We start from the raw sequence: 25,761 nt of genomic DNA on the forward strand, positions 1-25,761 counted from the left end.
TCATCCAAATAATTTTAAGGATTCTTACTCCTCTTTTCCTGATTTTATAATTTTAAAATATTGTTATCTTAACAACATTATTCATTCCCTGCCATTGTATAGCATTTCAACTACAATGTACATTAAACAGATTCTTATTGGTCAGTTTGGGAGTCTAATAGCTATTTATGGCTTGTTTCTATGTTCCTAATTCCAAGCAACCAAAATGGGAATGAAATGTGGGACCATAATAGTCATAAATTTATCAATCTGGTAACTTTGGAATTTATGTTCTCTAGGCAATATTAAAGAAATAGTTACTAATAAATTCTCTTCCAATATTGTATTTTATCATGTTGTATATAATAGTTAGTTATGTTTGTTCACCTGAAGAAAATCCTATTGATTTCATCTAGCTTTAGAATTTAAATCTTGTTATTTTGACATTAAAAAATCTGCCACCTTTAAATGTATAATATTTATGAATATTAGTTAAAAATTCTTCATCTGGTATTGAAGAAAGTAGAGGAAAAAATTGAGTCATATTTATTATTGCCTATGGTTGCAAAAACAGAGCATGATTTTAATATTTTAAAATGTCACTTTCCTAAGTATCCACCAGGTGACAATACTTCCTTATAAAAGATGGAAGAGGAATTCACTACAATTGAGATCCCAGCATTTTTCAGAATATAAAAATTCATGCAGGTAATAAAAATGTTACTGATTTGTTAATTGATAGTGAAGTAGAAAGGAAGTTGAAATTTGGTTATCCATTGATTATCAATGGAGACTTTTCATTGAATTGAATTGCCTAGTAGACATTAATCCCAACAGGTTCAAAAGTGAATGTCTCCAACTGCTCCCAGTTTCTTCATTTCTTTACAAAGTTGTATGATGGAATGTCGTGAGTGAAGAACAAGAAAGAGGCCAGATATCACCATCTTCCCAGTCACCCAGGCTCCCAAACTCAGGATCTTTCTCTATTCCTCACTCATTCCTTCTACACTTATATCAAATACACTACCCTTTATCTCGTAGCCATTGATTTCAACTACCATGCTGCCAAGTCTTGTTGATTCTTTTTGGCAATATCTCTCATATACACTTTTTTTTTTCTCCCCTGGCACTGCCACCAGATCCTCATCACTTTATGCTTGGACTACTGTAATAGACTGCTGATGGGTCTCCCTGACTCAGATCTCTTCTCAAGAGCTTACCCTCCACTCAATCAGACTGATTGTCCCAAAACACAGATCTGACCATGTCACCACCCTCCCCTCATTCAATAAATTCCAGTGGTTCCCTATGATCTCTAAGATCAAGTTGAAGTGTTCCATTTGTCTTTCAAAGTCCTTTATAGTCTGGTTCCTTCCTACCTTTCTAGTCTTTTTATACCTACTCCTCTTAATATACTTTGTGATGCAACTGATCTCCTTGTTTTTTCTCACACAAAAGTTTTTATCTCCCAACTTTGTATTAGCTGTCTCCCATGCCTGCATTGTTCTCCCTCCCCATTTCTGCCATTTGACTTCCTTTAAGCCTCAGCTAAAATCCCACCTTCTGCAAGAAGCCTTGGCTGGCTTTCCCCTTTGTCTTCCATGTTAGAGATAACCTTTCATTTACATTTTATAAATTGTTTTTGTAAATAGTTGTCTCCACTTTAGAATGGGAGCTTCTTAAAGGCAGAGAGTATTTGTGACCTTTCTTTGTATCTCTACTGCTTGGCACAGAATAAGTACTTAACAAATGCTTCTTGGGACAACTAGCTAGTGCAGTTGGATCTGGAGTCAGGAAGGCTTGTATTCAAATTCAGTCTCAGATTCTTGCTAGCTCCCTTGTTTCTGGGCAAGCCATTTAACTCTGCTTCTGTTCTTCATCTGTAAAATAAACTAGAGAAAGAAACAGCAAACCACTCTAGGAATCTTTGTTAACCTCTCTCCCCCAAAGGGACCATGAAGACTAGAACACAACTGAAATGATTGAATAAGAACAAAGGTTTCTTGATCTGACTTAAAGTAAATATTTTTGGGACTGTAACAATAACAATAACAACAATAAATAAAAGTTATTTAAAAATAATATTAAATATTAATTAAATTTAATATTATTTAATAATAATATTAGAAATATTAAATAAATTTAATATTAATTAAAGATTTAATAATAAATAAATATTATTATTAATATTTATACTGCCCTTTAAAGTTTTCAAAGTGCTTTAAAGCATTACTTCATTTTATCATCGTAATGTTCCTGGGAAGTATGTGCTATTTTTATCCCCAATTTACAGAGGAAAAGACTGAATATGAGGGAGATTGAGTGACTTGCTCAGGGTCATACAGCTGGTCAATGTCTGAAGCTAAATAATTAAAGTACTTTGATAAAGCTAATGAAGATGGTGACTACAGAAAGGAATAAAATCTAGTGGTCATTTTGGTCAATAACTACATTTTATTGAAAGTCAGTCAGATTAGGGGCAGCTAGGTGGTGCAATGTTTTATCCACTGTCAAGTCAGGAGGATCTGAATTCAAATGTGACCTCAGACCCTTAACACTTCCTAGCTTTGTGATACTGGGTAAGTCACTTAAGCCCAATTGCCTCAGGAAAAAAAATAGAAAGAAAATAAAGTCAATCAGGTTATATTTTACACCCTCAATTCCTCCCTTAGTCATACTCTAGAAGAGTTGTTGATAGTACAGATGCAGAATAATTGAATATAACTAAACAAGGAGAAAGAGGCTCATAGAAGATACAATAGACAATTTTAATAATATAGAAGTTAAAAAGTTTTGCACAAATGAAACAAATGTAGCTAAAAGTAGAAGGAAAATAGGCAAGTAGGGAAAAAAACTTGTAGCAAGTTTCTCTGAGAAACATCTCATTTCCAACTTATATAAGTAATGAACTCAAATTTATAAGACTTACTGTCTTTCCCCAGTTACTACATGATTAAAAGATTTGAAAAGACAGTTTTCAAAGGAAGGAATTCAAGTTGTCACAAGCACATGAAAAAAAGGTCAAGCTCACTAATGGTTGGAGAGGTGCAAATTAAAGCAACTCTATAAAGTTATTATGGTAATAGGGAAATTCAGAAGAGGACAAAAATGTCAAGACACTTGTATGCAAAACCTTAAAGCAAAAGGTGAAATGGTGAATGGTTAATATGATTTAGAAGTTCTTCTTTGTCTCTGTAGAGGCCCAGTACATAAGCTGTCACATCTTCTGGGAGACTTCCATGCCTAAAGAAAATATCTGCCCCTGTAAAGAAACCCATTTGAACACCAATCCAATTAAGTCCTGAGAACCAAGGAATGAAGAGGCAGATTGTAAACCAGAAAAGATTGTAAGGTAGGAGGTTGGTCGCCCTCCAGGTTGCTCCTCTCAAATGTTTTGCAGAAACTTGGCATGTTGACTATTTAAGGAGCCATGCATCACTTGGACCTAGGCCAGACCAAGTGAGGAATCATAAAACAATTCTTGGCCCTCTTTGTTCCAATTAATATTTAAATGACCATGATACCTTACTATCATTGGAATCTCATCCAGGGAGATTTTCTGTCTGGGACTTTCCCATTGGGGATCCTGAGAGCTGGAATCCAGGATCTCCTAGCTGAGAGACTCAGGAGTTGGTACTTCCCCAAATTGGTGATATTTTCTATTAATTTTTCCATTTACATTAATATTATTGTAATTATATTATTATTAGGGCTTATTAGCTATTGCTGCCATTGCTGCAAATTGTCTATTCATTTGCTTTTTCTATAAATCAATAAAGCATCTATCTTCTTCTTCTTCTTAAGTATATCTTATTGTAGCTGTGAATCTGAATCACAAAAAGAGAAAATATTATAAACAGCCAGAAAGAAACAATTCAAACATTAGGGAGATGCGATCAGTAAGTACATAGGACTTGGAAGCTTCAACAATAAAGTATTGGAGGGCATGGGATGTGAAATTCTGAAAGGCAAAGGACAACAAAGAAGAATTACCTAATGGTAAAACAGCATAATTTTCAAAGGAAAAATGGTCATTCAATTAAATCGAAGACTTTTGAGCTTTTCTGATGAAAAGATCAGAGCTGAACAAAACATTTGGTTTCCAATTTAAAGGTTTAATAGAAACATAAATAGGTAAAAGGAGGAGAAAACACAGGGGATTCAGTAAGACTACACTGTTTGCATCCTTATACAGGAAGATGATACTTGTAATTCTTTTCCCCCCCTCTTTCTTGTTGCTTTATTCTTCTTTTAAAAATAATAATAGTTTTTAATGTTTTCCCAAAATACATGTAAAGATAGTTTTCAACATTCACTTTTGCAAAACTTTATGTTGCAAATTTTTCTGCCTCCTACGTCCTCCTCCTGAGACAGCAGATACTTGTAATTCTTAAGAACAATGTTATTATTAGTGTAGTTACTATTAGTGTAGTTAGTTCTGTACATGGACAGAGGTGTGGATATAAGGTGACTTTAGGAGATGATATAAATAAAGAAAACAAACTTTAATAAAATAGAAAAAGGCAGATGATTAATGAACTGAGTAGGCAATTAAAAGTAAAGAATTCATAAATGTTTTTTGGAATTTACATGAATATGAACAAATACAAAAGAACGTATCTTGAAATTTAGGTTGGAATTAATAAAAAAATTCCTGTTTCTTTGTTGACTTTGATATCTTTTTACAAAACTTCTGTGTTGTGTAAATATGGGTAATCCTCCTTTTTTTCTATTTCAGGTAAGAGTGCAGTTAATCTTATATTCATTGCCTACAACTTTATTTATGTTCCTATACTTTATTCTCATGTTGTCTAATTATGAGAAATAGCAAGTTTTACCACTTCCTTCCTCTTTTCTAAGCTAATCTATTCATTTTACTATCCCTTATCTTTCACCTCTATCTTCTCTTTCACTATCAGAACATAATTTATTCACCTCTTAGCCCTTTGTTTTTCTTATGTAACTCCCTTAACATCCTTTAAAAGCATCCTATTTCTGAAAGGTTATTTCTTTTCCACAATGAAAATGTTTGTACTACTTTTACATATTGGAGAGAAGTGAAACAGCAGCAATATGAAGTCCTTGGGGATTGTGACAGAGTATAAGGTAGTTAGGCATTGTCTGTCCCGTTTCAAGTGTCCAGTGCTGTCTTTTTATTGGATACAGGTCTTTGCTCCTAATCCTGATCTTGGTTCTGCTAGTTTCTGATAAAGAATTCCTCTGAAGAAATTACATTTTGCAGACAAGATTTTGAGAAGTCCTCTCTTATGGAGAAAAACTTTGACATTTGGCTTTTCTATGATTCAAGAAGTCAAGCCTACAAGATGTATAGGTAGTACCGATTACTGTGGTTGATATCACTGAGTGGTCCAGGGATAGGAAGATCCATCACCAGGTTTAACACTCCAGCTAGATCATAAAAGCAGGAGGAAGTGGTGGAGTAATTAATGTCTGTCAAATAGTTATGCTTCTCCAAAATCAAGTTTCTATGCCCCAAAGAGTTTAGTGTGACAAGCACAAACCACATTGCATATTCAAAGGGACTAATACATTCTGATAAATTCAGAGAAAGAATATATATTTTACCTGATGTGCTTTAATAAAATTTTTACTGGTAAAAATAGAATGGTAGCATTAAGTCCTTATATAGTCTCTTCTTATTACTTAAATTTGTCTTTCTAGGCTTCTCTTGATTTTTTTTTTTTGGGGGGGGGTTACATTTCAAAGTTTCCATTCTTCTTTAGACATTTTATTTATGTGAAATACTTGAAGAAATAGAAATATTTCTAACAAATCCATTTTATCCCCTGTAGGATTATACTAAGTTTTTCAGGGTAAGTTATTTTTAATTATAAGCCTGTGTCCATGGACTTTTGGAATATTATATTCCAAGATATCCTCTCATTTGGTGCAGAAGCTGCTTGGTCTTGTGTGATTCTTACTAACACCTGAACAACTTTTGAGATGCTTGAGGAATCAGAGCTTTAGATTTTGATCATGAATTCCTGAGACTTTTCCTTTTGAAATTTCTTTCAGGAGAGGATCTGTGTGTGTGTGTGTGTGGTTTTTTTTTTTTTTTTTTTTTTTTTTTTTTGTTTTTATCTTCACATTGCCAGCTGGTGCTAATAGATCTGGGGAGTTTAATTTGTGATTTTTTTTTTTGAACTATTAGCTCTAGACTTTTAAAAATTACAGTTTTCAGGGAGTTCATTGCTTCTTGTTCTATCACTTCTTCTTGATCTATTTTTATATCATTTTAAAATATTTTAAACATCAAATACATTACATAATTATTTTTCAATCTTTCATTTGGTTCTAAAATTTGTTGCTGTCTTATGGAATCTTTTTTTTTAATTTTTTTTTTTTTGTTTAGACTATTATAGCTTTCAAGGAGTCAATTTCTTAGGTAAGGCTTACCATATACTCTTCTAAACTACTTATTCCCTAATTCTTTCTTCAAGAGTTCTTCCCTAAATATTTCAACACCACTAGAGTTTGAAGAAGTCAAGACAGAGATCATTAGTTTGATTCTATTATCTTGAGTTGATCTTAAAAGAAAATTTGAAGGAGAGAAAGAGAAATATATGGAAAAGAAAGGGTGAAGAATTGGAATTAATTAATATTAAAAAAGGCATATTAGGAAGAGCTTTTTATAATGGAGGGGAAAATAAGAGAGCAGGCAGTGCTTGAATCTTACTCTCATTTGCACTGGTTTAAAGTATAAAAATACATATACATATATGTATATATGTAATACATATGTATATATGTGTGTGTAATATATAGCAGCTAGATTATACAGTGGTTAGAGTTCTAGACCTGGAATCAGGAGGACCTGAGATCAAATACAGCCTCAGATGCTTACTAGTTGTGTGATTCTGGGCAAGCCACTAAACCTCTATTTGCCTTAATGCACTGGAGAAGGAAATGACGAACTACTCATGTATCTTTGCCAAGAAATCCCTGTGGATAATATTGGTTTCCTATGTTCTATGGAGTCACAAATTATCAAACACAACTGAACAATTGTATAACAGCAATACTTGCCCTGCCTCCTCATCCTCTCCTCAGAATTTCAATTGGAGGAGACCTTTCCAAAATCTAATATTTCATGATAATCCTATTAGATTCACTCCTTAATATGTTTCCATGTTCCCCCTCCTCTTGCCACATCATTATATGTTCAAAAATGGTGGACATCTCCTCCTTAAGGGAGAAGGTAATATACATGAAGCTTTTTAAGCCTGCTCAATTAAAGTTTTTGCTTTCCCAGATCACAAACCCAGGTCATTTGCACTCAACCACACCAGCAGTTTATTCTGTTGACTTAAAACATTCTTTAATTCTTTTTAGTCAGGAAGTACTGACTCTAAAACTTATAACACATTTTTTCTCTACCATAGCAATGGAGAGGGAGACTGTGAGACTCTGAAACTTTTCATCTATGGAAACAAAACCTTACAGTTTTACTTCTCACAAATTCTGTGACAGAATTTTAATAAGCATTTTTATTACAAATTGTAAAAATGATTTTTCCAGATCTTGCTCAATGACTCAGAATGTCTTCAATGTACTTATTTTTCTCCATATGAATGTAATTTATATAGTAATTAATCTAAAAAGGTAATTAATCTAGTCATTTAATTATATAGTAATTTGATCCTATAAGTTAATTTTAAATTTAAATCCTATTATCCTATAATAATTTAATTTTAAAATAAAACTTTATAATTAAAATAAGAATTTTTTAAAAAATAAAATTAAACTTTAAAAATATCAGAGATGCCAGTTTTTATTTTTTGCTGCTTCATGCAAAAAATACTATTTTTTTTTTTGCATATCTGACATCTTTATTTTCTCTAGTGTATATATATCCCTAAGTTCCAGTTTAGTCCCTGATGAAAGGCTCAGAGCATTATCTCTTGGCTAGAATGTGATGGCTAGCTAAACTCTAGAATATATGTTCTACTTTTTTTTTTTTTTTAATCTTATCTTCTATTTTGCCATTTCAAAGAGGAAGTGATATCTTCCCACAAAATCCTGTGCTTTACAAACCAAAAAAGAGTTCTTTCCTGTTGAGAAGAATCAGGTTGGAAACTGATTTCTCCCTTGTTGGTTTCTCCATTTTCTGAAGGATGAAATTAGCATTTAGTGGCATTAAAATGCTTAGCTTTTGAGAGAGATAGTGACAGAGTGTCACAGAGGGAAAGAAAGGAGTTCCAGTAGATTTCAGGATAATTGAAGTCTCCATTATTATTATATCATGCTTCTATGCTAGGCATATGACTTACTTCTTGAATTCTGTATCTCTTTCTGGCTAGGCAGAATTGGAATTACTCCAATGAGAAAATGACTTTTGTTTTTCCCTCCATTTATCTTTACCCAAATGTATCCCATCACTCTTCTCCCTTCAAATTCCTGGATTTGAGTACATAAATCTTAATGTATAACACTATGCACCTGTCTTATACTCATTACTATCTCTTTTGAATAATGTATACTCAATCAAAATTACATCCCAAATCATGAGTCTCATCCAATGTCTCAGTGATGCCTGTAAAATCAGATTGGTCTCTTTGCATTCAGACCTATAATTTATCTTGCATATTGGCTAAATTGCATGCATTTGTATATAAAAATTTGAGGTAATAAAGTTTTCTACTGATATTTCTTTTTGTATTTCATGTCCTTTAACTTCTGATGGTCTCAGCAACAATTCTTCATCCTAATTCATAGGTTGCTCTATGGTATTTTGCATGGTGGGTGCACTTAGCTTAATTTTATCATACTTTTTCATTCAAATTTCTTGTAGTCATTGTACATATTGTTTTGTAGTTTTACTCTTCATTATACATTAGTCTATATAAATATTTTTATGTCTCTGAACTCCAACTCTGAACTGTCATTTCTTAGGAAGCAAAAATATTCCATTACTTTTAGGCAACACAGTTTGTATAGCCAATACCCCATTTATGAGCAGCCATCTTTATTTAGAGTTATTTCCTGCCACAGAAATTCCTGATCTGAATATTCTATGTAGCATCTTTCTTGCTCTTTGATTTTCCTGGGATCTATATGTTTGGCAGATGAGAGTTTTCTACCAGTGTATTAGTGCATATATCTTCCCATAGCCCCACCAACATGGACTATTTTAATATTTTCATCATATTTGGCAATTCACTGGGTATAAGGAAAACCACATAATTACTTTAATTTGAATTTTTCTGATGAATTATTTAAAGCAGTCTTTTCTATGGTAATAGCTTGCAATTCTTTTAAGAAAGATATAGGCATTCTTTGACTACCTATCTATTGTAAAATATTTCTTGATTTTTATATTTGTCTTCATTCCTTATAATTGAGGATATTTGATACAAATGTTTTCTCTAATAAAATATCTTTCATATTATCTGACCTATATTTTTTCTTTCTCCCCCCCCCCCCCCGAGGCAATTGGGGTTAAATGACTTGCCCAGGGTCACACAGAAAGTGTTAAGTGTCTGAGACCACGTTTGAATTCAGGTTTCTCCTGACTTCAGGTGCTCTATCCACTTCACCACCTAGCTGTCCCTGAACTATATCTTTTCAAGCAAAAGCTTTTTAAATTAATGTAATTAAATATCTGTTTTTTTCCTGTGATCTCCTCTATTATGCCTTATTTGATTAAGATTTTTCATCTAGCTATTTCTGAAATGTACCTCCATCAATTTCCCTCCACATTTTAAATGATATAATCTTTTTTTATTTTGGTCATGTATCCATTTGAAGGGGCAGTTAGGACAAACAGTGAATATTATTTGGTGTTAGGAAGACTATTCTTTATGAGTTCAAATCTGATCTCAGATACTAACTAGCTATGTGATCCTAGGTGAGTCACTTTACCTTGGTTTCCTCAGTTTCCTCAGCTATAAAATGACCTGGAGAAATAAATGGCAACCATTTCAGTATCTATACCAAGAAAACCCTAAATGGAGTCACAAAGAGTCAGACACAACTGAAAAATGAACAACAGCAAACCTTCTTGAAACTGGTATCCAGTATGATATTGGTTAGATTTAAGAAAATATCAGATTGTGAAGCTGTGCTAGTTGCATCCAGAATATGGACTGGGTTGGGTATTGGAATTATCAATGAGTACTTCAATTGTTTTAAGTTTTCTGATATTACTTCATGAAGCTTTTACTTTTTTTCTTTTTGCTGAGGCAATTGGGGTTAAGTGTTTGTGGCCAGATTTAAATTCAGAGAGTCCTTCTCCTCCTTCTGTTGGACTATTTCTCTTGGGAAGAACAACTGAAAGATTTCCCACCTCTAAATTCAAGCTCTTCTTCCTTTACTCAATTTCCTCTAAGTCATCTTCACAATTTCCTTTTCCTTGTAAATCAACTCAAGTCCATTTTCTTGAATCTCTTCTGCTACAGAACTTTCTCCTTCAAAATATGATGGTAGTAAGTCAAATGATTATAGTGAGAATCTCCTCCAGGTTTGAAAGCAAGAGTTTAGGCCTGCAGACAAAATGGAACATCTGACTGAATGTGCTCTTATATTTTGGAACAGATAACAGCAAGGCTATATCACAGTCATTTAGGAAAAATTCGTGTTATTCCCAACAATAAAGTTGGTATCATTTTTGAATTTCCCTCTTTCTTGATTCTTTTCTCTCTCTTTTTCCCTCTGATGGGGGTATTAGATGGGTGACTAAACAAGGATGGAGAAAAATCACAAAGTCATGATGACTGGGTCCACTGAAAAATTATATTACAACATCTTAATTGGTTCCTCATTATTTCAAGGCTGTGCTTTTACACTTTTGTAGTGGATTTGCTTTCCCACTCACCCCAAGGACTCTTCCAGACCTCTTCATCCCTCCTCAAACTCCTGTGACTGCCTTTCCACGTACTCTCTCAACTGAGAACCACATACTCTTTCAACTGAAAAAAACTTTTTTCCTTCCACTCACATCACTTTATCTTCTATCTCTTTCCATTTCTATCTTTTCTTTCACACTGGTCTCAAAGGACAAACCTATATATTCTCTACCTATCATCTGCACTACCTCACTGACCTTAGTCTCTCCGTGTTTTATCCTCATTTTCCTACTGTCTTATAAACAAGCCCAAGTCTTGCCTGTTGTGAGAAAATCTTCCCTTGATCTGTCCCTCTCCACTAGCTATCATCTCATCTCTCTTCCCCTTTTTGTGGATAACCTCTTTGCAAAACCTATTTACAAAAGATGCTTTTACTTCCTTTCCTAATACCCCCTTTCAATGCTCTGCAGTCTGGCTTTTGACATCACAATTCGGCTGAAACTCTTCAAAGTTATCAATAATCTCTTAATGGCCAGTTCTAAAACTCTTATTTCACAAATTTTATCCTTCTTAACCTTTCTGCAGCTCATTGTCTATCACCTTCCCCCTCTCCAATATTTGGCTCATTACAGGCTTTTGTGACACTGCTATTCCTAGTTCTCTTCCTCCATGTCCAACCACTTTTTTTTTCAGTCTCCTTTGTTAAATCTTCATTCAGCTCACACCCACGAAGAGCAAGTGCTTTATAAGTCTCTGTTCTGGGTCATCTTCTTTTCTCCTTCTACATTTGTGATCTGCTTTGTGATCTGGATCAGCTCCCACAGATTCAATGATCATTTTAATGCTTATTTTCAGATCCATTTATCCAACCCTAATTTCCCTCCTAACTAGCATTCTCACATTTCTAGCCATCTATTAAACATCTCAAATTGGGTGAGATCTTATACTCAACATGTCCAAAATGGAACCCACTTTTTGCTCCCACCCTCAAGCCCTCTTCTTTTCCTTATTTTCCTCTTGCTGTTCAGGAGAGTCCCATCCTAGGTGTCTTCATTTAATTCCAATTTTACTTTTGTAACATCTCTTGTATAAGCCGCAAAATATCCTCTGATATTGTCATTACCCAAGTTCAGAACCTCATCACTTAATATCTAGATTATTTTCTGAAAGTACATATCTGATCATGTTTCTATTCAATCAATTCCAGTGACTACTTATTGCCTCCAGGATCAAATATAAAATCCTCTGTTTGGCATTCAAAGCCCTTCTCACTCTGACCTTTCCAGTTTTCTCATACCATAGTCCCCCCTCCTCCATATGCTCTGCTCTTCAGTGACTCCTTCTAACTGTTGTTCAAACAAGATACCTATCAGCTTGTGGCATTTTCGCTGACTGTTCCCTAAGCCTTGAATTCTCTTTCCTCTCATTTCTGTTCCCTGACTTCTTGAACTTCTTTCAAGTACCAATCTAAAATTCTACCTTCTTCAAGAAGTCTTTCTTGTCTCACCTTAAAACCAATGCCTTCCCTCTAATTATTTCTAGTTTATCTTATATATATAGTATTTCTACAGAGCTCCTTTATATTATCTCTCCCACTATACTCTGAGTTCCTAAAGAACTAGGACTGTTTTAGTTTCTTTTTTTTTTTTTTTTTTTTTTTTTTAGTATTCTTAGCACAATGATTATTGACTGATTGGCTGCAGGATTTGGTTTTATGCTGGATTAGTGCTAGGATTTAGGTAATTAATATTCAGATCATGTGATTCTGAAGCTCCCTGTTTAGTCCTCTGAGATACTGGGAAACTCTTCTTCATGCCCCAGGAAGGATATTGCAAATGTTGGCTTCTGATCTTGGGATAGCAGCCAATAGCATATGGATGAGTTGGCACAAACTCAGTCCCCTGCGCAAATAAAACAATTGAAGGTATGGATCCCATAATACTATGATCAATAGCAAGAAATTTGTATGTGAAAGTGAGATCACAGCTTAGGCACCTATACTGTACCACTATACTTTGCACAGATCAAAGCCAACAACCCGGCTTTATCCCAGTGTGTTCCAAGACTAAATTAAATAAAAATGGAATTGAAGATAGAGGTCATAGTTCACATTGACCATGAAAACAATATTAGTGCCACAAGTGATCATGGTGCCTTCCCCAATTAGTGCTAAGGAGATTTTTAAAGCCTTTGATTCCATAGAGAGGAAATGAATCTGGTCTTATAAATTCTTCAAGTAAAAACTAGAGGCCCCTTTGTCAAGGATGTTGTGGAAGAGACTCATAATTTTGGTATCAAGTAGATGGGATGAGCTCTGAAGTGCGTTTTGACTCAGAGTTTTTCCCATTCCTGTAGAGACTCATTTTCTTTCTTGGGGGGTGGGATGGGGTGGAGTCATTGTCACTAGTTACTAACACACAAGTTGTTCCAAAGAATAACTGCTCTGAGAGGAATAAGATCTTCACACTGAAGGCTGGAGAAGATGCAACGAACATCCCTTGCAATGAAGTCATCAGAGGAAGCACCAAAGGTGGGTGCTCAAAGTGGGGCTTTCATGAAGGCATCCTGCACTTATAGTTTGTCCTTTGGTCACTAGGCACAGGATTCTCTGGGGACTGTGGAGCCCCCAGACATGTGATCCCTAAAATCCATCTTGGCCATTGACCCCATTGTTTTATTTTATTTGTAGTAGTTGTGGGGGATAGGGAAAGAGAAGGGGATTTTCTCTTAGGGATTTCTGGTCATACTGGTTTTGATTCTGCCTTTCTGACCCAGGCCCTTTTGCTGCCAAAGGTTTTGTTACACGCTTTAAATATTGATCTCAATGAAATTTCATAAAAAGAATAATATGTTCTTGACATAGTTTAATGCTATCTATTCTCCAGTCTTTTCACAGGCACTATAGCCCCCTCCTAATCTATAGAAGGAGAATAATCATTTGACCAAAGCTTTTTACTTTAAAACAAATATTCCAGACATATTACCAAAAAAAAATAACTGGAATGAAACTACAGTAGGACAAAATGGAGATTTTCTATCTGCCTTTCTCTCTTTTCTCTTTTTGTTTCTATTTGCATGCATAGGCATGTTTGTGTGTCTCTGTATGTATGTGTGCATGTGTGTGTGCATGAATGTGTGTCTCTGGGTTTATGAGTGTGTGTGTATGTGTGTATGTGTATATGAGATTTTTATTTTCTGAAACTTTTTGGCATGTATTTTCAGTTTGGGTGACTTAAAGAAAAAAAAGAATCTAGGAAGATGGGGGGAAAAGTGATGTCTTGTGGTCAGAAATGGTTTAGTTGTTTCTCAGTGGTAAAACCTCAATGGAGCTTCTAGCATGATGCTTTGGGTACTCATTAAACCTAATTCAACAAGCCTTCACTTAGTGCCTTCTGTGTGGAGCATCTTATTACTGACACTGGGGGAGATGCAAGGCTTAGAAAAATACTGGCTTTTGCCCTTAGGAAGTTTCCCGTAGATAAAAAGGGGGGAAAGTCAGGTCCATCCAGTCTATGTGGGGAAAAAGACCCAAATGCATGGAGATAAGTGTGATTTCCTGCTTCTTTTAAAGGACATCAAATCTCCCAGCTCCTTGTGTTGTAGTGGTGATTCCACTCCTGCAGTGCTCTCTCTTCTCATTCCCACCTCCCAACTTCCATAATTTCCTTCAAGACCCATTCTACAAGAAACCTTTTCTGACTCTGTCTGCCCAGCCCTTCCCCCTTCTCCTTTCAGTCACAGCCTTCCCTTTGAAATTACCTGCCATTTATACCACCTAATCCCTATGTACAAAGGTTTTTACCTCCCACATTAAACTGTGAGCTCCCTGATAGCAGGGACTTATCTTTCATTTTCTTTGTATCCTCACCGCTTACATTTGGTACATAGTAACCATTTGTTGACTCTCTGTCTCTGCTTCTGTGCTTCTGTCTCTGTCTCTCTGTGTGTGTCTCTCTGTTTCTTTTACACACACACACACACACACACACACAATTAATAAATAGCAAGGTTGTGAGCATGAGCCAGTCTGCTTTGGGAGGCCTAAGAGAAAAGAGGATTTGGGAGAATGGATTAGAAAAAGCTTTTTAAAGGAGATTTGTTTAGTTGAGCTTCAGAGGATAGGAAGGAATTAAGTAGGAACTGTGGGGTATGTATGTGTGTGTGTGGGGGGGAAGAAAGTGATGAGGAGGGATGGAGAGGAGAGAGAGCAGAGGGGATTCAGAGAGAGGGGGGAACAGAATATAGAAAGGGGAAGAGGGAGAGAGAGACACTTAGAGAGAGATGAGGAGGGAGGCAGAGAGGAGAGACAGATAAATAGGCAGACAGACAGATTGCATAGCAGGGTTGAGAGGAAGGGGGTGGGTGGGATGAGCATTAGAACTTATCACTGTATGTTTCTCATTCCTCCTCTTAATCTTCAGCTTTATTCTCAAATTGGAAATGTACAAACTGTAATCAGATGGGTCAGTATGACAGCATTTTCATAATTGTTGGTTGCTTTCTGCCTGTGTACTGGTGCAAACTCTCTTTAAAAGCAAAAAGCAAACACAAACCCATTTTGGCTGGCGGCAAGTCCTACCACACAGGATCTACTTCAGGGTCTCCATGCCTCTTTTTCCTTCCCCTTTGGCCCCAAGCTCAGTTCTCATTTTCACCAGATTTAAGAACTGCCTCTGGAGAATTGGACTGAGGCCCTAGAATGCAGTGGAGACAGACTACTAGGTGAAACTCATTCCCCACAGATGCAGTCCTTCTTCCATCCCTGCTCCATACCCACCAGCAACAACTGTATTTGGGTCCTCAGCCATGGAAACCAATGAGAACTGAAGTCCTTGTTCTGATTCTGTCTTCTTAGGTCAAAGTGCTGTTGCTTTTCTCTCTTATACTATCCTGGGAAACATCACAATGGATTTTTCTTTGAGGAGGAGAGACATTTGGGAAAGGCTTATATATACAAAAATAACTATGCCGGCAATATTGTACAGTATGAGTTGTGAATGATTTAGATATTCCTCTTCCATTCTCTTTATCCTACTCAATACTGCAGCTGTTCCAAACAATTAATCATCTGACATTTTGAGATCCTTAGTCTCTATATAATAAATAACCTCAGGGAAGGGGTTCTATCAGATTTATAGAATGCTAGAGCTGGAAGCCAGGTGGCTCAGTGGATGCAGGCCTGAAGCCTGGCATGAGGAAGACTCATTTTTATGAGTTCAAATCTGGTCTCAGACACCTACTAGATGAGTGGGCCCTGGGCAAGACACTTAACCCTGTTTGGCTCAGTTTCCTCATCTGTAAAATAAAACTAAAGAAGGAAATGGCCAAGTACTCTAGTATCTTTCTCAAGAAAACCCTAAATGGGGTTAGGAAGAGTCAGATGTGACTTAAAAATGTGACAGAACAAAAAGCTGAGAGGGGGACAATCGAGATCATTGAGTCCTATTTTCTTATTTTACAAAGAATCTTAGACTCAGAAAGGCTAAATTATTTCTCCCAAGGTTCATAGCTATTTAGGACAGAGGATCAGGGCTAGACTATATCTTCTTCTTTGTAGGAGATACATAGTAGATATACAGTTCAACAAATATTTATGGGGATTATTGATGATGCTGATAAATTATACCAAAGCCATTTCCCCTTTCTTAGGACCTTACAACACTCTCTTTAAAGGCCAAAATGTCTAATTAGCAGACTACCAGTTAGTCTACTTGGAAGGGAATAAAAAAAAACAGACTCATCTTAGAGACAGAATCCTTGTGGCCTAATTGATGTAAATACTGCTTTGGAGTTAAGAAACAATGAAGAACCTCTTTCTAAAAATTAGGCATAGAAGGTCAGAATTTTCTAGAACCTAGATTGGATTTGAAACTAGTACAGTGAGGAAGGGTCTTTCTGGTTCTGGACTCAGGAGTCAAAAGATTGCTGTCCAAATGCTGGCTTTGACATAGTATGATTTTGTAACCACATGACACTCCAGCACTTTGGCTCTATAAATTCTTCTGTAAATCAAAGGAACTAAATTAGTTAATTATGTGATCTTTAAAAACTCATATAGCTCTAAACCTATGATCCCACAGGATAAGAGGCAAGAACTGGGGATAGTTAGTCTAAAGAAGAGAGGACTAAAGGGAGACATGATTGTTTCTTTTTTTGCCTCTTCATTTAATAGTATTTTATTTTCCCCCCAAATACTTGTAAAGATAGTTTTCAACATTTACTTTTATGAGATTTTGATTGTTTTTTTAAAAGTATAGTGGAGACTTTTTAAAAGGCACACCTTGATCTCCACTGACAATGACTTTTTCTGTTGGGAGATATAGAAACATTATGAACAATATGTATTTCTTTTGTAATTATAGTGCCAAATTCTCATTTGTTATTCCTTTATTTTTTTAAAAAAGATATTGATTTCCATTTTTCCTTTTTCTCTCTCTCCCCTCTTCCATCCTCTCACCAAGAAAGCAAGCAATCTGATATATGTTATATATGTTTAATGATTGCTTTTTAATATTCTAAAAAGTTATCATGAACAAAAGTATTCTACTTGGCTCTAGGAGGAACAAGGAGGTAAAGGGATGTGTGTATGTGTGTGTGTGTGTGTGTGTATGTGAAAGAGAGAGTGAAAGAGTGAGAGAAAGAGAGAGAGAGAGAGAGAGAGAGAGAGAGAGAGCCAGCATCAAGGGTCTGAAGATGTTCAAACCTGCTTTTGCATTTTTCTCTTCATAGCATGATTCCATTTCCCCCAGCATTACCCTATTACCACATCAAACTGGTCTTCTCGGTTTCATAGTTCTCAGGCAACACAGCAAAGAGAATAGTAAGAGGCTTATAGGACTTCAGAGTAGCAAGAATGGGTAGAGTTTCAATATCCAACAAAGGTAGTACATTTAAATAATATTTGATAGCGTGGCCAAGTCTCTTTCCTTCTCAGGGCCTTAGTTTTTGTATCAATAAGATGAGGTTTGACTTGATGACCTCCTGCATTCTAATATTAACTTGTGGCACTGATATTGATATCAATATAGATATTTGCTTTAGAAATCCCCAACCCCCCTCAGGACATCTATCAGAATATTAGGAAATCATTTAGTCAACAAGAGTGTAAGACTAAATGATTTCCTAATATTCTGGTAGATCCATCATTGTCATCGACAATTATTGGTTATGTGAACCTAGCCAAGTCCTTCTCCTTTCTTCACCTTAGTTTTCTCTGAGGGATGGGAATAATATTAATTATATTATTTGCCCAACATGGAGAGTGAGAAAAACACTTTGTAAGCCTTCAATCCCTAGAGAATTATTGGTTTTTATTGTGTGATCTTGTTCATCAGGAAATTCAGGGAGGAAATGATCAACTCCCTCTTAAAGATTAGATGACAAATAGGACATTTCTTATTTGAAGAGAGGGAGCTAAAGAAAGAGGCACTATCCCAAAGATGCAACACCCAGTCCGCTTCAAAAGTTACATGTTGAATTTTTAATTTAAAAAATTTATAATAAAAAGAAAATTTGCATACCATAGATATCTGGAGTTTCATATATAATCCTCTTCTTTTGTTATATTACATATATAGTTATATATGTGAAAATGTCCATTTTATTTGATTCTTAAGTTCAGAATAAGACACACATACAAATTTGGATATGTACAACAATGGAACATTCTTGTAATGTTGGTTAGCACCCTGTCTCTGGAGATGTTCAGACAGAAGGTAGATGATGACTTCTTTGTAACATTGTAGAGAGGAATTATGTTTCAGGTAGTGAGTTTTAATGGCTCATTGACATTTCTTGAAGATGTACCATTTAGTGATTCTCAATTCCTATTAAATTCAATTTGTGCTTTCATAAAATTGTACAATTACCTGATAGTCTGTATATATAGTCTGTATCAACTGAATGTCCCAGGAAAAGCAGGAAAGTAGATCTTGTGTTGTTGTATTCTTTTTAGGAGAAACATCTCCCTTCCTAAATTAGCTATCTTTGTGGGATACACATGATTTCATCTCACTATAGGGCAGAGGAGGCTGCAATTCTTATATACTTTCAAGTATTTATCAAGTTCCCAGTAGCTGAAGTCCCAATGCTCTGGGAAATAAACAGAAAATTAAAAAAAAAATCTCTTTAGAAATTTACTTTCTTTGCGGTGTTGAGATGAGAATACAACATTTATATAGATAAGTAAGTAAATGAAAGTATGAAGTAGAAAAGCTAGGGATAGGAGTTGAGTTCTGTTTAGGGAAATACAAGTAGATCAGTTAAAATGTGATTAGAATGTGTGAAGAGGAATCATGTGTAGTTATCCAGAAAACAGAGATAGTGATCAGACAGTGAGAGGCTTGAAAAGTAAGCTAAGTTTATAAAGTTTGTGTTTTATCCTTGAGGTAATAGAGAGCCCTTGAAGTTTCATGATCAGTGGAAAGACATGGGCATATTTGTGTTTTAAGAAGATTGAGTAGATAGACAGTTTTGTGAAGGATGGATTTAAGAAGGGAGTGACTAGTCGCAAAAACAATTAGGATATTATTATAATAGTCCTGGGGGAAAAGTGATAAGAACTTCAAATGATGAAGTGGTCATGTAAGTAGAGTAAAAGAGATGTATGTGAGACATGTAGAAACAGAACTGACAGATTCACCACCAGATTGTTATGGATAGTGAAGCAAAAGAAAGAGTTGAGGTTGAACTGAACTTACATAGCTGAGTGACAACCTCAAGAGAAATAAGAAAACTTCAAGGAATGGGCAAGAAAGAAGATAGTGAGTTCCACTGTATACATGATGAGTTGTAGGAGCTCATGGATTGTCCAGTTAAAAATATTAGATAGGTGTTTTGTGAAGGCATACACTGGAATTCAGAAGAGAGACTAGATATAAATAAACAAATGTATAGAACAGATGTAAAAATCTGGAAATTATCTGCTACAAACAATAATTCAACTCATAGGAACTGATAAGATCACCAAGTAGGATATTAAAAAGGAAAAAAAAGAGTAAAGGACTCAAGTCAAAGTCTTGGGGTATACCCACATTTGGTAGACATGGCTTTAATAGAAATTCAGCTAAAGTAGACTGAGAAGTAGTTAAACAGGTAGAAAATATCCAGGAGGAGGAATGATCAGCAGTCAAGAAGGATGAGAACAGAGAAGAAGACATTAGATTTGGAAAATTAGAAATTTACTGTTAACTTGGGAGAAGCTAGTTTTGGTTTAGTAATGGAGTGAGAAGCCATACTTGGGAGTGTTTTGAAAAGATTAAGAGGAGAGGAAAATAAGGCTTTCTAAAGGGGTTTGGCTGACAAGGAGAGGAGACATATAGGGTGATAAATAGTAGGAAAGGAAGGACCTAATGAGGGCTTTTTGAGGGTAGTGGGATCTTGGGCTTGTTAGTAGGCAATAGAAAAGTAACTAATGTAGAGGGAGAAATGAAAGATTAGTAAGGAGGGTTGGGGCAACCTGCTAAAGAGAATAAGAAGGGATAGATCCAAAGTCATGTAGTGGGTTTGGACTTATTGAGACAGAAAGTCATCTTTTCATCAGAGATGAGAATAAAAGGAGGTAGTGGGAGATGTCAGAAAGGAAATGATATTGGAAAGAGAAAGAAGCCAAGATGAATTATAAGGTAAGATTCTCAGCTGAGAATATAAGGGAGGAGGTTCTAAAGGCAATTTGAGAGGAGAAAAGGTTTGGAATAGCTGCAGTATTGAATAGAATAAAGAGAGTGGAGGAGGAATAGCTAAATCATTCACAAGTGGTCATTGTACAATATTGCTGGCGTAATTATCTTTGTACATATAAATCCTTTCCCTTTTTCTTTGATCTCTTTGACAGATGTATTTTTGGATCAAAGGAAATGAACAATTTTATAGCCTTTTGGGCATAGTTCCAGGACGATTGGCTCAATTCACATCTCCACGAAGTGCATTTTTGTCCAAGTTTTCCTGGATGGGCTCTAACATTTGTCATTTTTCTTGTCTGTCACATTAGCTAATCTGATAGGTGCAAGGCAATACTTCAGAGGTGTTTTAATTTTCATTTTTCTAATCAATAGAGATTTTGAACTTTTATATAACTATAGACAGCTTTGATTTTTCCTGAAAACTGTTGAAAATTTATCAAATGGAGAATGATTTGTATTATAAATTTGGCTCAGTTCTCTAGATATGTGAGAAATGGGACCTTTATTTGAGAAATTTGCTGTAAAAATTTCCCCCAGTATCTTGCTTTTTCTCTAATCTTAGTTGTATTGGTTTTATTTATATAAAAACTTTTAAATTTAATTTAATCAAAATTATTATTATTATTATTTACATTCCAGAATTTCTCTACCTCTTGTTTGGTCACAAAATAGATTTGACAAGTAAAAATTTCCGTGGTCTCCTAAGTTATTTATGATATCACCTTCTATTTTTAAATCATGCGCCCAGCTTGACCTTATCTCGGTGTATGGTATAAGGTGTTTTCTCTGCTTAATTGCTTTTAGTTTTCTCAGCAATTTTGCTAAATAGTGAGTTCTGATCTTTAAAATTTGGATCTTTGATTCTATCAAACACTAGATTACTATGGTAATTTATACTATGTACTCTGTATATTGTGTACCTAAATTATCCTTTTGATACACTACATTAATTCTTGGCCAGGGCCAGAATGTTTTTTTTTTTTTTTTTTTTTTATTACTGCTTTGTAATACAGCTTGAGATCACATCCACCTTCTTTCATATTTTTCTCATTGATTCCCTTGATCTTGACATTTTGTTTTTCCAAAGCAATGCTGTTATTATTTTTTCCTAACTGTATAAAATAATTTTTGATAGGTTGATTGCTATGGCACTGAATAAGTGAATTAATTTGGTACAATTGTTATTTTTAGTCTATTGGCTTGGCTTACCTGTGAGCCATTAATATTTCTCCAATTATTAAGATCAGATTTTCTTTTTGTAAATAATATTCTGTAATTATGCTCATATAGTTTCTAGATTTGTGTTGATAGGTAGAATCCCCCCAATTTTCTATTGCCAATGGTTAATTTCAACTGGAATTTTTCTTTCTGCCTTTTTCTCATGAATTTTGTCCCCATTAAAAGAAATGCTGATGATTTGTGTGGGTTTATTTTATATTCTGCAAAATTGCTGAAGTTGTTAATTATTCCATTAATTTTTGGTTGACTCTCTAGGATTCTCCAAGTATATCAGTATATTGCCTACAACGACAGAGAAAATTTTGTTTCGTTATTGCTTATTCTAATTCCTACCATTTTTTTCCTTCTTTTGTTTCGATAGCTAGCATTTCTAGTATGATATTGACAAATTGTGTTTTTAACAGACATATTGCTTCACCCCTGATTTTATTGGAAAGGCTTCTAGGTCATCCCCATTACAGATAATACTTGCTAATGATATAGATAATTAGCACAATGGATAAGGTGCTGTACCTGGAGTCAGGAAGATATCTTCTTGAGTTCTCAAATCTGGCCTCATACACTTATCAGCTATGTAACCCTTGACTACCTCAGTTTCCTAATCTGAAGAAGGAAATAACAAACTAACTTAGTATCTTTGCCAAGAAAATGCCAAAAGGGTTCTTGAAAAGTTGGACATGACCAAAAAAATAACTGAATAGCAAAATACTTATAATTTTAAGGAAAACTCAATTTTATTCCTATGCTTTCTAGTTTTTTTAATGGAAAAAAATCATTGTATTCATAAAAAAAAACTTTTTCTGCATATATTAAGATAACAATATAATTTTTGCTGTTTTTGTTATTAATATAGTCAATTATAGCAATAGTTTTTCTAATATTGAACCAGCCCTTCATTTCTAATAAAAATCTCACCTGGTTATAGCTTATGATCTTTGTGATATATTGCTGTTATCTCCCTCCTACTATTTTATTTAACTTTTTTTCTTTTGCAGAAATGTTCATTCAGAAAATTGGTCTGTAGTTTTCTTTCTTTTCTTTTTCTTTTTCTTTTTTTTTGGGGGGGGGCGGGGGACAGGGGGTTTAGTTTTTTTTTCCCAATATTAGCTCTTCCTGGTTTTGCTAGCAGCATTACATTTGTATAGTAAAATGACAATAACCAAATGTTTCAAAATAGCTAATATACTATTAAAAAGAAATTGTTCTTTAAATGTTTGGTAGAATTCACTAGTGAATCCATCTAATGCTGAGAATATTTTTTTAGATTTTGTTAGATTTATTGATATGTAATTAGGCAAAATACCTCCTAAGAATTGCTAATTTTGTCTTCATTGGTGAATTCACCTTTTCACTTTTGATCCTTCTTATTTTTAAAATTAAATTAACCAAAAGTATTTATTTTATTGTTTTTTAATAACAAAACTAGCTCCAGCTTTTATTTATTAGTCAATGGTTTTTTTACTTCCAATTTTATTAATAACTCTTTTGATTTTTAGGATTTTCAATTTGGCATTTAGTTGGGGATTTTCAATTTTTTTTTTCTAGTTTTTTTCTAGTCGCATGATAAATTCCTTGGTTTTCTCTTTCTCTATTTTATTGATGCAAGCATTTAAAATTACAAATTGGCTGCTGGGTATGTTATCTCATCATTATTATCCTATTTAATGAAATTATCAATTGTTTCTATGATTTGTTCTTTGACCCATTCCATCTTAAGACTTAGATTATTTGATTTCCAATTAATTTTAATCTATGTTTCCATGACTCCTTATTGGGTATAATTTGTTTTGCATTATCATCTGAAAAGGATACATTTTATGTTTCTGCTTTTCTGCATTTGGTTGTGAAGTGTTTATGCCCTAATATTTGGTCAATTTTGGTGATGTTGTCTTGCTTAGCTGAGAAAAAGATATACTCCTTTCTATTCCTATGTTGAGATGTGATGCAGTGTATAGAATATTGGGACTGGAGCAAGGAAGACTACTCTTTGTGAATGCAAATCCATCCTCAGACACTTACTAATTAATTGTGTGACTCTGGGCAAGTCACATAACCCTGTTTGCCTCAGTTCCTGATCTGTAAAAATGACATGGAAAAGGAAATGACAAACCACTCCAATATCTTTGCCAAGAAAATCCTAAATAAGGGCAGAAAGAGACAGGATTAAAAAGAACTCAACAACCACCATAATTCTAACATTTTTGAAATTCCATTCATCTCTTTAACTTCTTTCTTGTTTATTTTATGATTAGATCTAATCATAAGAGTGGAAAATTGAAGTCCACCACTAGTATAATATTACTGTCTATTTCTCCTATAACTCATTTAATTTTTTTCTTTAAAAATTTGTATAACTCCAAGCATTTTTACTGGTTGATCTCAATGCTCTTCCTCCTTGACTCCCTGATTTCATTAAAGCCTCAGCTGTAAAATGGGAATAAACTACCCACCCTAGTTCACAGGTCTATTCTAAGGAAAGTGCTCTTTAACCCTAAAGTTCTAAATTATGTCTTTGATCACTAAAATCTTATGATTGAATAGGAGTGGGGTTAAAATGGATAAAAATGTAAAGAACTTAAAGATTTAGAAGGAAAAATGTTTATTTACTTATTTCTCTGAATTAAGGTGAAACGTGCGTTTCTGACTTTCCCTTACCTTTAGTCAAAGCCTTGGTAATAACTGGAGTGATCAGCTTGGGACTTGGAAACTGCCCCATCTCCCCCTCCTTTCTCCTGCAGCTGTAGTGATTTGTGACTGATAGCTGAGCTGAGCTGTAATGCTTGGTGATGTCCTGAGTGACTTTCTGCAAAATTTAATTCCTGAATTATATACCAAAGCATTTTGACTTTTTTCACCTTCATTTAAGTCATCAAACTTTAGCAGTATCTTGTGACTTTTCTGGTAGCATTCCCAAAGATATCTATTTCATTTCAGCAAACATTTGGTATTAGCAACCAACTTTCTACCTGCTCTAATGAACTTTTATATCCTTGAATGGAAGATTGGGTCTCATTTAGAATGCTTACATTCTGTTGTTCTTTTTTATTGGCAAATATCACAACCTTGTAGATGACAAGGATATTGATACTAAAGATTTAGAACCATATTTAATTTTACAACTGTAAACATAAATGTGAATTCTAACTTTTTTTAAGTTTCTCTCTTTGGCATCAAATTTTTAACTTTTGTTCATTGAATCTTTCCAGGTTCATTAATGCAAAAAAGATGGTAGCCTCTTGTGTGCCATATCAATGAGATTAATGCAGCAAAAACTTAGCTTTATTCTTTTCATATATGTAACTAGCCCAAAATAATGTGCATATTGATAAATAAAATATTGAGAAATGACTCAATAGTAGTAGTAATTATTTTGATGTTGCTTATAGTTTATAGGGTTACAAAGTAACTATAAAAACTGATAAGTAACAATGGGTTATATGATCAAATTTTATTCTTGAACTGGTTGTTTGAAACTAGAAATGTGAAAACTGTTTAATCATTGGTGGTCACATTCCCAGACTAGCCCACAGAATCTTGTTCACACCATAACATAGCTGAAACTCTCTACATTTATGATAAAAGAGCAGACAATATTATTGCAATATCAATATTGAAAGTAAGAACTTATAAAATCAGAAAAGGAGGATATGAGGAGTTAGAATTATTTCTACGGGGAAAGAGAAGGAGAAAATGAATGCGTGATTTATATATAGATCCAGTCTGTTTCTTCTTTCCCAAGAGCTGGAGTCTGTTGATGAGGTGATCAGTGAGATCCTTTCAGGCAGAGGTGATATCTTTTATTCCTTTTAAACTTCAATTATCTTTCCAGCTGTGTTGATGAAGGAGGGCACACATAAAGAGTGGCAATAAAGTGAAAGAAACAAAGTAGGTAAATAAAAAAGACAAAAAATTATTGAAATCGAATAAGAAGGTAACAAAATTTTTGTCCATTGGATGAAAAAATAAGTCATATACAATTCAAAACTTGTATGAACTAGTTTTTATATTTGAATCAGACATGATAACTGAGCTTCACTTTTAGATATTTGTGATTGTAA

General features: G+C 34.5%; 2 protein-coding genes across 2 annotated transcripts in view; both read right to left on the reverse strand.

Moving 5' to 3' along the window:
• Positions 1–24,419, reverse strand: part of LOC100916536 (adhesion G protein-coupled receptor E3-like) — an 82,060-nt gene extending 57,641 nt beyond the window's left edge. The window contains exon 1 of the mRNA XM_031947789.1: positions 24,359–24,419. Coding sequence (XP_031803649.1) covers positions 24,359–24,419 — 61 coding nt within the window. The remainder of the gene's footprint in view (positions 1–24,358) is intronic.
• LOC116420768 (adhesion G protein-coupled receptor E3-like) overlaps positions 23,819–25,761 on the reverse strand; it is a 56,171-nt gene continuing 54,228 nt past the window's right edge. Inside the window, exon 18 of the mRNA XM_031947707.1 lies at positions 23,819–25,532. Coding sequence (XP_031803567.1) covers positions 25,521–25,532 — 12 coding nt within the window. The 3' untranslated portion in view covers positions 23,819–25,520. The remainder of the gene's footprint in view (positions 25,533–25,761) is intronic.

Source organism: Sarcophilus harrisii, chromosome 1 (genome assembly GCF_902635505.1).
Source record: "Sarcophilus harrisii chromosome 1, mSarHar1.11, whole genome shotgun sequence".
Lineage (NCBI taxonomy): Eukaryota > Metazoa > Chordata > Mammalia > Dasyuromorphia > Dasyuridae > Sarcophilus > Sarcophilus harrisii.